Genomic DNA, 13,210 nt, shown 5'->3' on the forward strand with positions numbered 1-13,210 from the left:
AAAAATTTTAAAAAGTCTATTGGATGTTTCTAGATAAATGCATAACTAAAATTAAGAACTCTGTGAGTGAGATTAACATCTCAGAGAAGGCCTGATTTAAAAGGAACTTGATGAATAAGAAATAAAGCAAATGAAGTCTGAGATGTGCTCAGTGGTAGAGTGTTGGCTCTGGCATACATGAGGCCCTGTGTTTGAACCCCAGCACCACCAAAAAAATAATTAAAGGAGAGCCTTTACCAGAAGGAATATGTGATAGATAAATGATTAAGAATTTTCTAAGACATCAATGCTGGACTTCAAGAAGAACTTGAATCTAGAAACAAACAAACAAAAAATTATGGACATATTAGAGTAAAATTTTAAAAAACAAAGTCAAAATCTGAAGTCAATTAGATGAAAAGTCTTATTACTTTCAAAAGATTAGCAGAAAGACTGATAGCTAAGTTTATAGTTGAAACAATGTCATAATGGCAAAAAAAAAATGACTGCCAATCTAGAATTTTATATACAGCAAAAACATGAACTCTCATGCTGATGAGAAAGTCAAGTGGCACAACAATCTTGGAAAACAGTTTGGCAGTTTCTTAAAAAGTTCAACATAGACCTTCTGTGTAATTAAGCTCTTCTAAGTGTTTATTCAAAAGAAGTGAAGGCAAATGCTCAAAGACTTAAATGTGAATGTGTACAGCACACTGACTTATGTTGAAACAAATTGTAGACTGGTCATAAGATAGGAGGGAGATCCACAACTCTGCTGAGAACCAAAAATGGATATTAGAGACACATTTTTTAGTGGATAAAAAAGAAAGAGAGGCAAATAAGGAATTATATTCCAGATTTCTAAAAACTACCAGATTGTTTACCTCTCTGCAGATAGACCCAGGGTCTGACAGACAGCAATGACCACGCAGACCCACACTCTGCTAGAAAAAAACAAAATTTTGCTGAGATTTTCTGATATGATAAAACTAAAGCCTGGAGTTTATAAGTCTTGTCAAAATGATTCCTCATACCAGGAGATAACAACTCCTAGATTTCAAAGCATTCTGCTCATTTATATAAAGTATAATTGTCCATAAGTAAAACTAAGACATTTTGATAAAGTTAGGACCAACTTCCAAGATGATTTCAATTATCAGTAAGAATAAATGATTGCATTAGGAAGGCAATTAAAATTTTTGTACAATCAGACATTCAATTTCTAATGAAATTGTATATGTTTGTGATAATTTAACAGATGCTACAATAAATATATTAGAGAATCCATGTTCCAATATTATTAAGTCTATGATAAAACACATAATAGAAACTCCCATTAGAGTGATAAGATCCTGAAGTCTCAGTGCATAATGTGTTCTTTCTATTACACTTACAAATCTAATATAATAATAAAAAACGTATGCCAGATAATTTGTAAAATATTTCAGTGAAAAAAATTCTATTTTAAAATACAAAAATAAGTCATCTAAAACAAAAGGCTCAGTTTTAACATTCACATCTGTTTTAGTCAGCTTTTTCACTGCTGTGACTAAAAGACCCAACCAGAAAAACAGTAGAGGAGGAAAAGTTTATTTAAGGGCTCACGGTTTCAGAGGTACCAGTCCATAAATAGCCAGCTCCATTCCTCAGGGCTGGAGGTGAGGCAGAACATGATGAGAGAGGAGTTTGTTGGAGGGAACCAGCTCACATGATAATTAGGCAGCAGAGAGAGACTCTACTCACCAGATACCAAATATATACCCCAAAGGTGCCAGATATAAAATATATACCCCAAAGGCATAGTCCCCGATGATCCACCTCCTCTGACCACACCCTACCCACATTCAGTTACCACACACTTAATCCCCATGAGAGGATTAATTCATTGATTGGATTAAGGCTCTCATAACCCAATCATTTCTCCTATAAACTTACTAGCATTGTCTCACACATAAGCTTTTGGGTGACACTTCACATCCAAACTGTAACCACATCTATTCTGTTAAAATATATTGATACAGTAAAATAATAATAATAATTTTGTAACATATATAATAAAAATATTTGCTTATTTCCAAACATTGGTACAAAAATACAGTTTTTTTAAATACTAGTTTATCTGTAACAAAATAGCAGTTTTGTTAAACTCTAGTATGAAAGTAAAAGTATCTCAGGAAACTTGTAAACTAATTCAAGTGCATGATAAATAAGTAATAGCCATCATTTATTCATGAATAAGAGAAACTTGTATATTCCTTATTGAAGGAAAAACAATTGGGACACATTATTATTCTGAGATATTAGAAGAACCCCTCTATAACTCAAATATGGAGAATAAATAGTAAAGTCTTTGATAAAAAAAATGGTAAAGATAAGAAGGATTCTTTGGGAAAGGGACAGTTGATATTTACACAGGGCATAAGATGGACAAAGTAATTTGTACAGAATTTTACACTTCTAATTTCATCAGGGATGAACAACAGTAATGACACTATAAAGTTATAAGGTTCATAATTATGCTCCTTTTATACATTGGGGAATTAAAAAAATCAAGAAGTAAAAAGTTGCCTAGGATCATAGGACTAAAAATTAGAATAGTCCAGTTAGTAATCCAATCCGTTCTGATCCCAGACTAGACCTTAGGCAATATGAAGATCTCAAATATAACTCTGACTCTTGCTGCCACAATCAGACCAAGACTCAGTGCTATATTCTGTAACATCAATGCAGCTGTCAGTGCAGCTTTTAATTCTTGTCCTTTGCTAGCTCATCTCAACACAAATAATTCTCTTCCTTTAGTTTCTATTCTTATATCATAAATGATCACTGTTTCTGCCAGAAATCTAAAAACTCTCAGTGTTCACACCATTCTTTATTTGCCTATGTTCCCTTTTAGCTCCCAATAAAGATTCTCTTTTTTAGGGGACACATTCCCCACTGTGTGCAGTGCAATTTCCCTCCAAATGCTGTACTTCTAACAGAATTAGGAACTCCACAAAGCGTTTTTCTCTAATCAGCATAAGCCCTTAAATATAGTTTGAGACTGCAATTCCTCATCTTATGTGCCATTTCACCAGAGGACAGCAGTGTAAGAACCATATTGCATTTGGAATTTAAATAGCCTGAATCTAAAAGGCAAAAATCCTGATGTTCTTCCAGGGAGCAATTCCCTCTGAGTCATTCCTGAGAAGTGGCTTTGCATCATCGCTCTGCTGAAACATAATGATCTTCAGATGCCTCATTCCCTCAAAGGAAACATCTTTAATTGGAGAAAGTAGAAGAAAAAACAATTGGGCCAAGTTTTCTCAGAGGATCTTAAACTGCTTTTCACAGCTCATTAATAAGTTCCTCACTTCTCCTAGCCTTTCCACAATACCCCCCACACACACACACACATACATTCACTTATTTTTTTCAGAAATTAGTCATTTATATAAAAAAAAAACAATTATTTTTTTAACCAAAGTACTTATAACAGCTTTTTAAAAGCTAGAATTGTTATGGACAATGCAATCAAATAAAAACATATGAGAGTATTAGATGATTTGCCCACATTCTCTATCATGTTAACGATCAATTGATCAGACTTGCTTCTAACACTATAAATTCAACCATGCTTAAGTCTTAAAGAAATAAAATTAAATTATGAATTTTGAAAAAAAAAAAACTTTCTAATAGAGACCACAGTCATTTCTCATCTAGACCAATTTGAAAGCATCCTGACAGTTCATCCCAAGTCTCTTCCTGGCACCCACAGTAGACCATATGCACACATGATCTTTTGTCATGTAAATAATAAAATGGCATCACACCAACATTAAAATCCTAAGCACACCTACACAACCCTAAGTGTCAGTCTGTTTCTGGGAATCTTTGAAGCCTCTTTTCTACCAACCCTCCTCTTGCTCCATGCACTTTTGCAAACGTGGCCTCCTTGCTGATTCTGTTTTTTGTTTGTTTGTTTGTTTGTTTTTCCTATTTGCAAACTATGTTGCCATCCCTGGACTCTTGCACTGTTTTTGAACTACATAGGATGACCTTCTCCAATATATTCAATAGGCTTGCTCTCTCATTTAGTAAAATTATCTGAGGGTACCATTTTTTAGAGAAAACTTTCCTGATTGTTTCTATCAAGCTCTTTCCCCTATTCTGGATTAGTTTTTCTTCCTAGCACTCATCATTAACTTAAACAATACATAGGTGTCTATTATCTCTCTCTCCTACATTAGACTATAGCCTCCATGATGGTTATGGTTTGGATGTAAAGTGTTCCCAAAAAATTCCTGTGTTTTGCAGAGATGTTTGGAGTTGAAAGGATTGGATCATGAGACCTATAACCCTATCAGTCCATCCCAGTTTGAATGGATTTGTGGTAATTGTAGGCAGGGGGAGGCATGGCTAGAGGAGGTGAGTCACTTGGGATATGTCCTGGAAGGGTTCATATACTCTGGGGCTCCCCTACCCCTTGTTCCCTCTGCTTCCTGGCCACCATGAGGATGAGTCTTCCAGTGCATCCTTCTGCCATGGTATTCTGCCTCATCTTGGGTCCAGAACAATGGAGTCAGCCCACCGTGGACTAAACCTCTCTGAAACCATGAGCCAAAATAAAATTTTCTTCCTCAGAATTGTTCTTGACAGACATTTTGGTCACAGTGAGAAAAAGCTAACACAATGACAACAGGCATTGTATGTTCCTGCAGTCCCAATGCTGGGGAAAATGCCAGAAACACCAAGGAGTTCAAAAATATCTGACACGTTCCTTAATTACTGGGTGAAAACATCAATCAAAGTTACCAAGAAATTAAATTTCTAAGTCAGGCTTTAGTTCACAGGTATTAGTATTATTTATTTATGTTCCTTTTCCTTTCCTTTTGAAATACTTTCTTTTGAAATGCTATCCCTTTGGAAATTGCATATAAGTTGAGTAAAACTACTCATCAAAGTGTACTGCTCCTTTGACATTTATCCAAGATACAGGTGCACAAACAAACAATGACAATATGACTGCCAATCCCTAAAATTACAGTGTGACCCTAATACTTCCCAATCAAAAGTAGCGATACCTACTTGATTCCAATGTTGTAGCTTGAAAAGAATTAAAGATTTCCTTAGAGTTCCTTAGCATTTTCATCATATTGGTATTGTTCTTCCACAGCTTCCCTATCCTTTGCTTTTGTTTTTTGTTGTAGTTTTTGTTGTTGGTTTCAATTAAAGGAGTCAATTTCGATTGCTTATAGTCCAACAATACCTAACACACTTAAGTAATATCTAACACATACCTAACACATAGCCAGTCTGATTTACCTTAAACCAAAAACTTCATATCTCCCTCTCCTATTTCTCTTTCACTCTCTGTTCTACAACACACTTTCCAATTACACAGCAGCCTCTAGTTACTCCAATCCTTCTTTTTGGTATACTGCATTATGATTTTTAATGTCTTTGACAATAATGCTAATGTTTCAAAACCACTTATTCTCACCTCCCATCCAGTACTAAACTCAGAGCCACTGATTTGAAGTAGAAGTTATGGAGTAGTCAGTGTGTGTGAACTGTCACACCAAGTTATCAATACTTAATGGTTTCCTAGTTGTGTCAGGGATATTTGCTTTTTTGAAGCTACTATTACTCAAAATTAATCTCTTTTTTCATTGTTTAATAATGGTTCACAATAGTTATACATTAGGATTCATTTTGACATAGTTATAAGTGCACAGAATATGAGTTGCTCCAATTCAGTCCCCAGTACTTACTCTTACACTCCCCTTCCAACCTCCCCCATTTACTTTCCTCTAATTTGTAGATCTATTTATTTACATTCTATAAATAATGTCTTGTGGATATACATAATGGTTTCAATATAGTATATTTGTATATGTACATTTGGGAAGTTCAGTTTCATTCCACTGTTTTTCCCTTATCCTCCCCTCCTTCCTCCTCCCCCCATACAGACCCCTTCTTCTACTCCCCTGAGTAGTCTTTTATTTTGATGGAATTCCCACCCACCTCCAGTTTCTTTTCTTTTTTCCCTCCCCATATTTTACTAAGCTAGAAGGCTAGCTTCTACTAGTCAGAGAAAACATTTGACCTTTGACTTTCTGGTTCTGACTTATTTCAATTAGAGTTATAATGGGCAGTTCTGTCCATTTGCCAAGAAATAGCATAATTTCATTCATGTTTATGGCTTACTAATACTGTATTGTGTATATATATACCAAATTTTCTTTATCCATTCATCTGTTGAAGGACACTTGGATTGGTCCCATAGTTTGGCTATTGTGAACTGAGCTGCTATAAACATTGATGTGGCTGAAGTCACCGTAGCATGCTGATTTTATCTCTTTTGGAAAGGAGTGGTCATGTGGTGGTTCCATCCCTAGTTTTTCGAAAAATCTTTATACTGCCTTCCAGAGCGTTTGCACTAATTTGCAGTATCGCCAGAAATGTATAAGTGTACCTTTTTCCCACATCCTCACCAACACACACTGTTATTTGTATTCTTGATATTGCCATTCTGACTGAGATAAAAATCTCAATGTGGTTTTAATTTGTTTTTCCCTCATTGTTAGAGATATTGAACATTTTTTTTCACATATTTGTTAGCTATTTGTATTTCTTCTTTTGAGAAACATCTGTTTAGTTCTTTTGCCCATTCATTAATTAGGCTATTTACTTTTTTGGTATTAAGTTTTTTGGGTTCTTTATATATTCCAGTTATTAATGCCCTATTTGAGAAGCAGGTGGCAATGATCTTCTCCCATTCTCTAGGCTCTCTCTTCATGATCCTGTTTCCTTGACTGTGCAGAATTTTTATAGTTTGATGGCATCGAACTTATTTTTAGTGTTATTTCTTTAGAGGTCCTATTATCCTAATTTCTTTTAGTATTTCGCTTTAGGGATCTTATTAAAGAAGTTGATTCTGTGCCAATATGTTGGAGTGTTGAGCCTATATTTTCTTCTATATGTTTCAGAGTTTCTGGTGTTAATTCCTAAGGTCTTTAATCTACTTTGAGACTTACATGCAGTGTGAGAGATAGGGGTCCAGCTTGATTCTCCTACATATTAATATCCAGTTTTCTCAGCACCATTTGTTAAAAACACTATCTTTTCTCCAATGTATGTTTCTGGAATATTTGTCTAGCATCAGATAACTGTATTCATGTGCATTTGTCTCCCTGTCTTCTTTGTTATTCCATTGGTCTTCACATCTGTTTTAGTGCAAGTATCATGCTGTTATTTGGGCTATGTAACATAATTTCACATCTGGTATTTTGACACAGCCTGCATCATTCTCTTTGCCCAATATTGGGTCTATTATATTTTAAAATAAATTTCATATGTACTTTTTTCTATTTCTGTGAAGAACACCAATGGTATTTTGATGGGGATTGCATTGAATACTTTTAGCAGTATAACCATTTTGATAATATTAATTCTGCCTCTCCAAGAACATGAGAGGTCTTCCCTCTTCTAAGGTCTTCTTCAATTTTTTTTCTTCAGTGCCCTTTGGTTTTTATTATAGAAGTCCTTCACATCTTTCATTAGATTAATTTTCAGTTTTTTAGGTTATTATAAATGGAATAGTTTTCCTAATTTCTTTTGAAGCAGTCCATTATTGGAGCATAGGAACAAAATTGATGTATGTATATTGATCTTGTATCCTGCTACTTTACTAAATTTGTCAGTTCTAGAAGTTTTATATGGCATTTTTTGAGTCTTCTTAATATAGACTCAGGTCATTGGCAAATTAAGATAATTGACCTCTTTTTTTTTCTATTTCTATGCCTTTAATTTCCTTCTCTTGCCTGATTACTCTGGCTACCATTTCAAGGATTGTTGAATAGAAGTGATGGGAATGGGAATCTTTGTCTTCTTTCTGTTTTTAGAGGAAATTCATTCAGTATTTCTCTTTTCAGTATCATATTGGCCTTGCATTTGTCATCCGTAGCCTTTATAATGCTGAGGTAAATTCCTTCTATCCCTAGTTTCTCTAATGTTTTAAACATGAATTGCTGCTGTGCTTTGTACTTTATCTTCATCTATTGAAGAAAAATGTGATTCTTGTTCTTAACACTATTTATGTGGTGAATTACATTTATTGATTTGACTATGTTGAACCAGCCTTGCTTCTCTGTAATGAAATACACTTGGTCATAGTGCAGTATCTTTATAATGTGTTTTTATATAAGGTTTGCCAATATTTTATTAAGAATTTTTGCATCTAAGTTTATCAGAGATATAGACCTAAAATTTTCTTTGATGTGTCTTTGTCTGGTTTAGGTATCAGGATAATTAATACTAGCTGCAGGGATTTGGCAGTGGTCCCTCCTTTTCTATTTCGTGGAATAATCTGAGGAGGACTGGTGATCGTTCATCTTTAAAGGTCCAGTAGAATTTGGCTGAGAATCTTTGTGGTCCTGGGCTTTTCCTTTTTGAAAGGATTTGATAAATGCTTCAATTTCCTTCCCTGATATTGGTCTAAGTAAGTTTTGTATATCCTCCTGACTTAATTTGGATAGATCATATGTCTCTAGTAATTTGTCAATATCTTCTAGGTTTTCTAGATTATTGGTGTATAGATTTTCAAATAGTTTCTAATGATTCTCTGAATTTCTGTGGTGTCTGTGATGATGTTTCCTTTTTCATCTCTATTCACAATTAATCTCCAGTTGTTAAAAATTCAAGCAGAATGACAAAATGTAAGGTTGAGAGTGTAAGGTGACTACCTTTAATATTTTGTTAAATTGTGCCAAGAAAATATACTATCAATCTGATCATAGTTCAGTTAGTCAGATGTTAACAGAGGACTACAGAACTGACAATTTATCCATCAATCAACAAAATTTAGTTGGATTGTTTTTGTATTTTGTAAATAAAGCATCCAACCCCTTTGTAAATGTGATCAACACCAAGAAATTGATAGTTTTAAACTATCTTTTAGACCCCTCCCCAACTCCCTCTCCTTGAATGGAAGCAGGGTTGGAATCAGATATTTGCTTCATTTTGCGGGGGGGAACTGGGTACTAGGGATTGAACCCAGGGGCATTCTATCACTGAACTACACTACCAAACCAGACGCCTTTTTATTTTTTACTTTGAGACAGGGTTTCACTAACTTGCCTATGCTAGCCTTGGAATGGCCATTTTCTTGCCTCAGGCTTCCTAGTTTCTGGGATTACAGGCATACACCACCATGTCCAGCTATTCTCTTTAGCACAGATGCCCCCGCTGAAAGCCAACAAAATGTGTGGACTTCAGTCCTACAACTACAAGGAACTGAATTCTGCTGACAATCATGTAAGACTGGAAGAGAATTTCATGCTCCAGATATTAACACAGCCTGGTGTATACCTTGGCTGAACCCTTGAGACACTGAACAGAAGACCAGATAAACCTTGTTCAGAGAAATAACAAATCTATATTGTTTTACTATATTGTTTAATATGTTTATCATAACTTATTAGGCAACAATACAAAACTAATATACTAGTATGTCAAGCAAAAAAGAAAAAAACATGCTTTAGAAGAAGAAACAGACTATTAATTTAGTTCACACATTGTTCTTTTATTACCGCTTTATTAATCATACTATTTCAAAACATTAATGTGCAGATTAAATCAGAAATTTTACGTACAGAATTTAAAACTTTGCATGAACATTTAACATCTGATGAAAATGAATTCCTTTCTCATTTACTCAACCATTATAATGTAGTAGCTCTTACAACCCACTGGCATTAATGAGCTCTGCCATGTGAAGAGACCTACCTGACCAGCTATTGATATAAAGAGATTGGAGTACTACTGTGACCTCTTCTGCTCACTACTGCATTCTCCCATAAATGAATGTGGAAGTGGGGAAAGGAAATTGACAATGACCCAACATCAACTGTCTTGAATATTTAAATGGAACCTGTAGAGGTCCACATAAGGTTAGAGAAAAGTAGCATATGATCTATTTTTCCTCTGGATGTGGACAGCATTCTATCATGATTCCTCCTTTTCACTTTAGTCCCTTTGCTATGATAGTATAAGGCTTCTTACCCAATTAAAATCTCCATTCCAACTCAACCTAGATTTACCTCTGACACCTTGCTGGAGAATCATGGCTGCTTCGGAATCATTATTGCCGAGTTCCTTTTGCATCTCAAACCAGAGACTACATGATCAAGAAATTGCTACTGAATTATAGTTAGAAAAAGAGACTTATCACTAACATTAAAAATCTTTCAGCTCAGCATAATATGAAGTCAGTAGTGAATGATTTAGTGCCCATAGATTACTAACCACTAAAAATTTTGAATCCAATGCAATATTAGTCAAAATTGTAGTTTAATAAAATCTTTAATAACTTTCAGTGCTTTAGTGACTTTTTACCAGACACAATGTTTTTTAAAAATTCACTGGGTACATTTTGGTTGGATTTCCTGTTTTTACAACAATTTACTTATACCCCTAGGTGGAAGATGGTTGATTTCCTTCTCTATAAATCATTTATACCTGCTTTCCTAAAAAGTGAATAGCATTTGCTATATATGTTTTAATTATGATAAAAGCATGAGAAATATGACCATTCTCAATTTCCTAAAAGGTCTGATCATGTTTCTCAAACAGATATCCACAATTTGGGGGGAAAAAAGTACAACAGCACACGATTCTCAATGCATTATTCAAAACAAACAAAAAAATCAGATTTTTAATTATTCATCCATACTCTTGGTCTGTCTTAGGGACAATTCTATTTTGATACTTTTTCTCTTGGTTTTATTTTTATTATTCATTTCAATTCTAATGTCACATGTTTTCACAATATCCTTTCAACTTTAATTTTATTCATAAATCCAAAATCATTTCTAATACCAAGCATCTATTCAGATTTCATATTCTCTTTCTCGTCCTCTTTTCCCTCCATCCCCCTCTTTCCTTGTCCTTCTCCAAGCAGTTTTGTCCCAATTATAGCACAAAGTGCTCGAGTAAATTTAAGGAAATAAAAAGTGAGTTTATTTAAAGGCTCTGTGTTGGGTAGGACAGTTTAAATTCTGTGAACAGCCTTCAAGTAACCAAAAGAAAATGAAATCTCAAACATAATTTTGATTTTATGGCATCATTTTACAATGCATATTTTGCTTGCAACTCAAAATTAAGATGAGTCACAAGTTTAGTAATATATCTGTGAAACACTGTGAAGACAGAATGCATGAAAATTGTGTTCATGCTGAAACAAAAGTCTCAACTCTTTCCAAATCTCCTGAATCAACCACTAGTGCTAAAGCACACTTACTTGAAAATAACTAACTTTTTTTAAAAAGCAATTAAAAATAATTCTTTAACTAAATTAAATAATATATTAAAAATACTTACAGTTTCCTTACAATATCTAGAAATTCTGCAAACATCTCTGGAGTGTATTTTTCTCCATATAAAGTAGAGCCACCACGTGCTTTTCGAACATGGACAGCTATATTGTGAGAATCATCAAGGTGTTGTTGACTTTCTCTTGTCTCTTTCCTAAGCTTTCTGAATGAGGAAACATAGTATTTTATGTTACTGCATATTTCACAAGATTCATTCATAGAAACTTTATTGCCAATAGAAATGCACTGTTCTGAGATAATTTAGCATTTTAATAACATATTCATTTTCAATAGCTTAGAATTTTTTCAATCATCATAGAATATAGTTATAATTGTCACTCTAAATCAAATCTAAAAACTAGCATACAGGAAATATTTTCAGTGTATAGAATTTAAATATATAAACTATAGGTATCCTAAGCAATCAAAATATTTTTCATAGTATAGTAGGTTTATGTAATTTAGGAAAATATTTTATGTCAATAACTAATACCCTTATCTTTAAACTTGGCACATGTGTTTTCAGTGTTTTTATCACTGCTCATAATTTTTTAAGCTTTTGTTTTCTTGTAGCAAACAATTTGCAACTGAGAGGTACTCATCATACCTTATTCTTGTGCTATGGTATGTTATGTAGGTAAGTTCCTGATAAATGCGTCAGTGACCATTTTCCATTTATTTTTCCAGCCCCAAACAGTTTTATTGAAAGGTCATTGAAAACTTAAGGAAAAGGAATCCAATAATCTTGTTCATCTTTAAGAAGAAAATAAGGCATAAAGATGATAAAAGTCCAAATGATCACATATTAGCCAAAAATAATAGATTGGGTCATTAATACCCATGGAAAATTTTTTTAAAGTTAAATATAAGATATTATGTGGAATAATAATAGTAAATTATAACATTAATGCCCAACATTTATTGAGTCCTTAAATGTTTTAGCTACTCTGCTAAACATTATCATATACATTATCTCATTAGCAATTAACCATGTGAAATAGAAAATTTTTTCCTTCATTTATAAGATAAGGTAATTAAAGGAAAAGATAGTAATTCTCCCCAGAAAGAGATTTAGGGCATACGTGGTGGCACACACTTCTAATCTCAGCTGCCAGGGAGGTTGAAGCAGGAGGATTGCAAGTTAAAAGCCAGACAAAACAATTTAGGGAGACCCCATATCAAACTAAAAGAGATAAAAATGGCTGGGAGTATAGCTCAGTGATAGGGCACTGCATGCATGAAACCCTAGGTTCAATTCCCAGTACCAGGACCAAAAAGAAGAGAGGGAGTGAGATTTAAGCTAAGACATATAAACTCAAAGAAAGTTATAGACAAAGAATATTCCAGGTGCCGGGTACAGTGGTGCACACCTACACCTAATCCCAGAGACTCAATAGGCTAAGGCAGGTGGATTACAAGTTCGAGACCAACCTTAGAATCTTATTGAGGCCCTAAGGACTTAGGGAGATGCTGTCTCAAAAGAAAAAAGGGGGATCTAGGGATGTGGCTTACGGGCTAAGCACCACTGGATCCAATCCCAGTACCTATAAAAATATATTCCAGGAAGAAGTTACAAGGAAATTTTCCTATAGATTCTTTGTTAAAAAAAACCAAAAAACTTTTGCCCTTTCCCCTGTCAAAAAGCCAGTGTACAAAAGATGAATAGCCTCAATTCATCTTTTTATGCTTTTGTGATATTACTATTTCCAATTATTTATGGATTAATTTTAGCTCAAATTAAATGAGAAAGAGATGTGACATTATTAGAGAATTGTCACCATATAGAGTCAGTAATTGGAGAGGTGTTTTAGTTAACTTTTCCAAAAGACCTGACAAGAACAATTTTAGAAGAGGAAAAGTTTATTTGGGGTTCGTGA

At 34.1% G+C, this 13,210-nt stretch overlaps 1 protein-coding gene across 1 annotated transcript in view; it reads right to left on the reverse strand.

The window, feature by feature from the left end:
* The window catches only part of Cnbd1 (cyclic nucleotide binding domain containing 1), a 429,741-nt gene that overhangs the window by 344,229 nt on the left and 72,302 nt on the right, over positions 1-13,210 (reverse strand). The window contains exon 4 of the mRNA XM_027946778.3: positions 11,341-11,496. Within this exon, the coding sequence (XP_027802579.3) occupies positions 11,341-11,496 (156 nt within the window). The remainder of the gene's footprint in view (positions 1-11,340; positions 11,497-13,210) is intronic.

This window comes from Marmota flaviventris, chromosome 15 (genome assembly GCF_047511675.1).
Source record: "Marmota flaviventris isolate mMarFla1 chromosome 15, mMarFla1.hap1, whole genome shotgun sequence".
In the NCBI taxonomy this organism is placed as follows: Eukaryota; Metazoa; Chordata; class Mammalia; order Rodentia; family Sciuridae; genus Marmota; species Marmota flaviventris.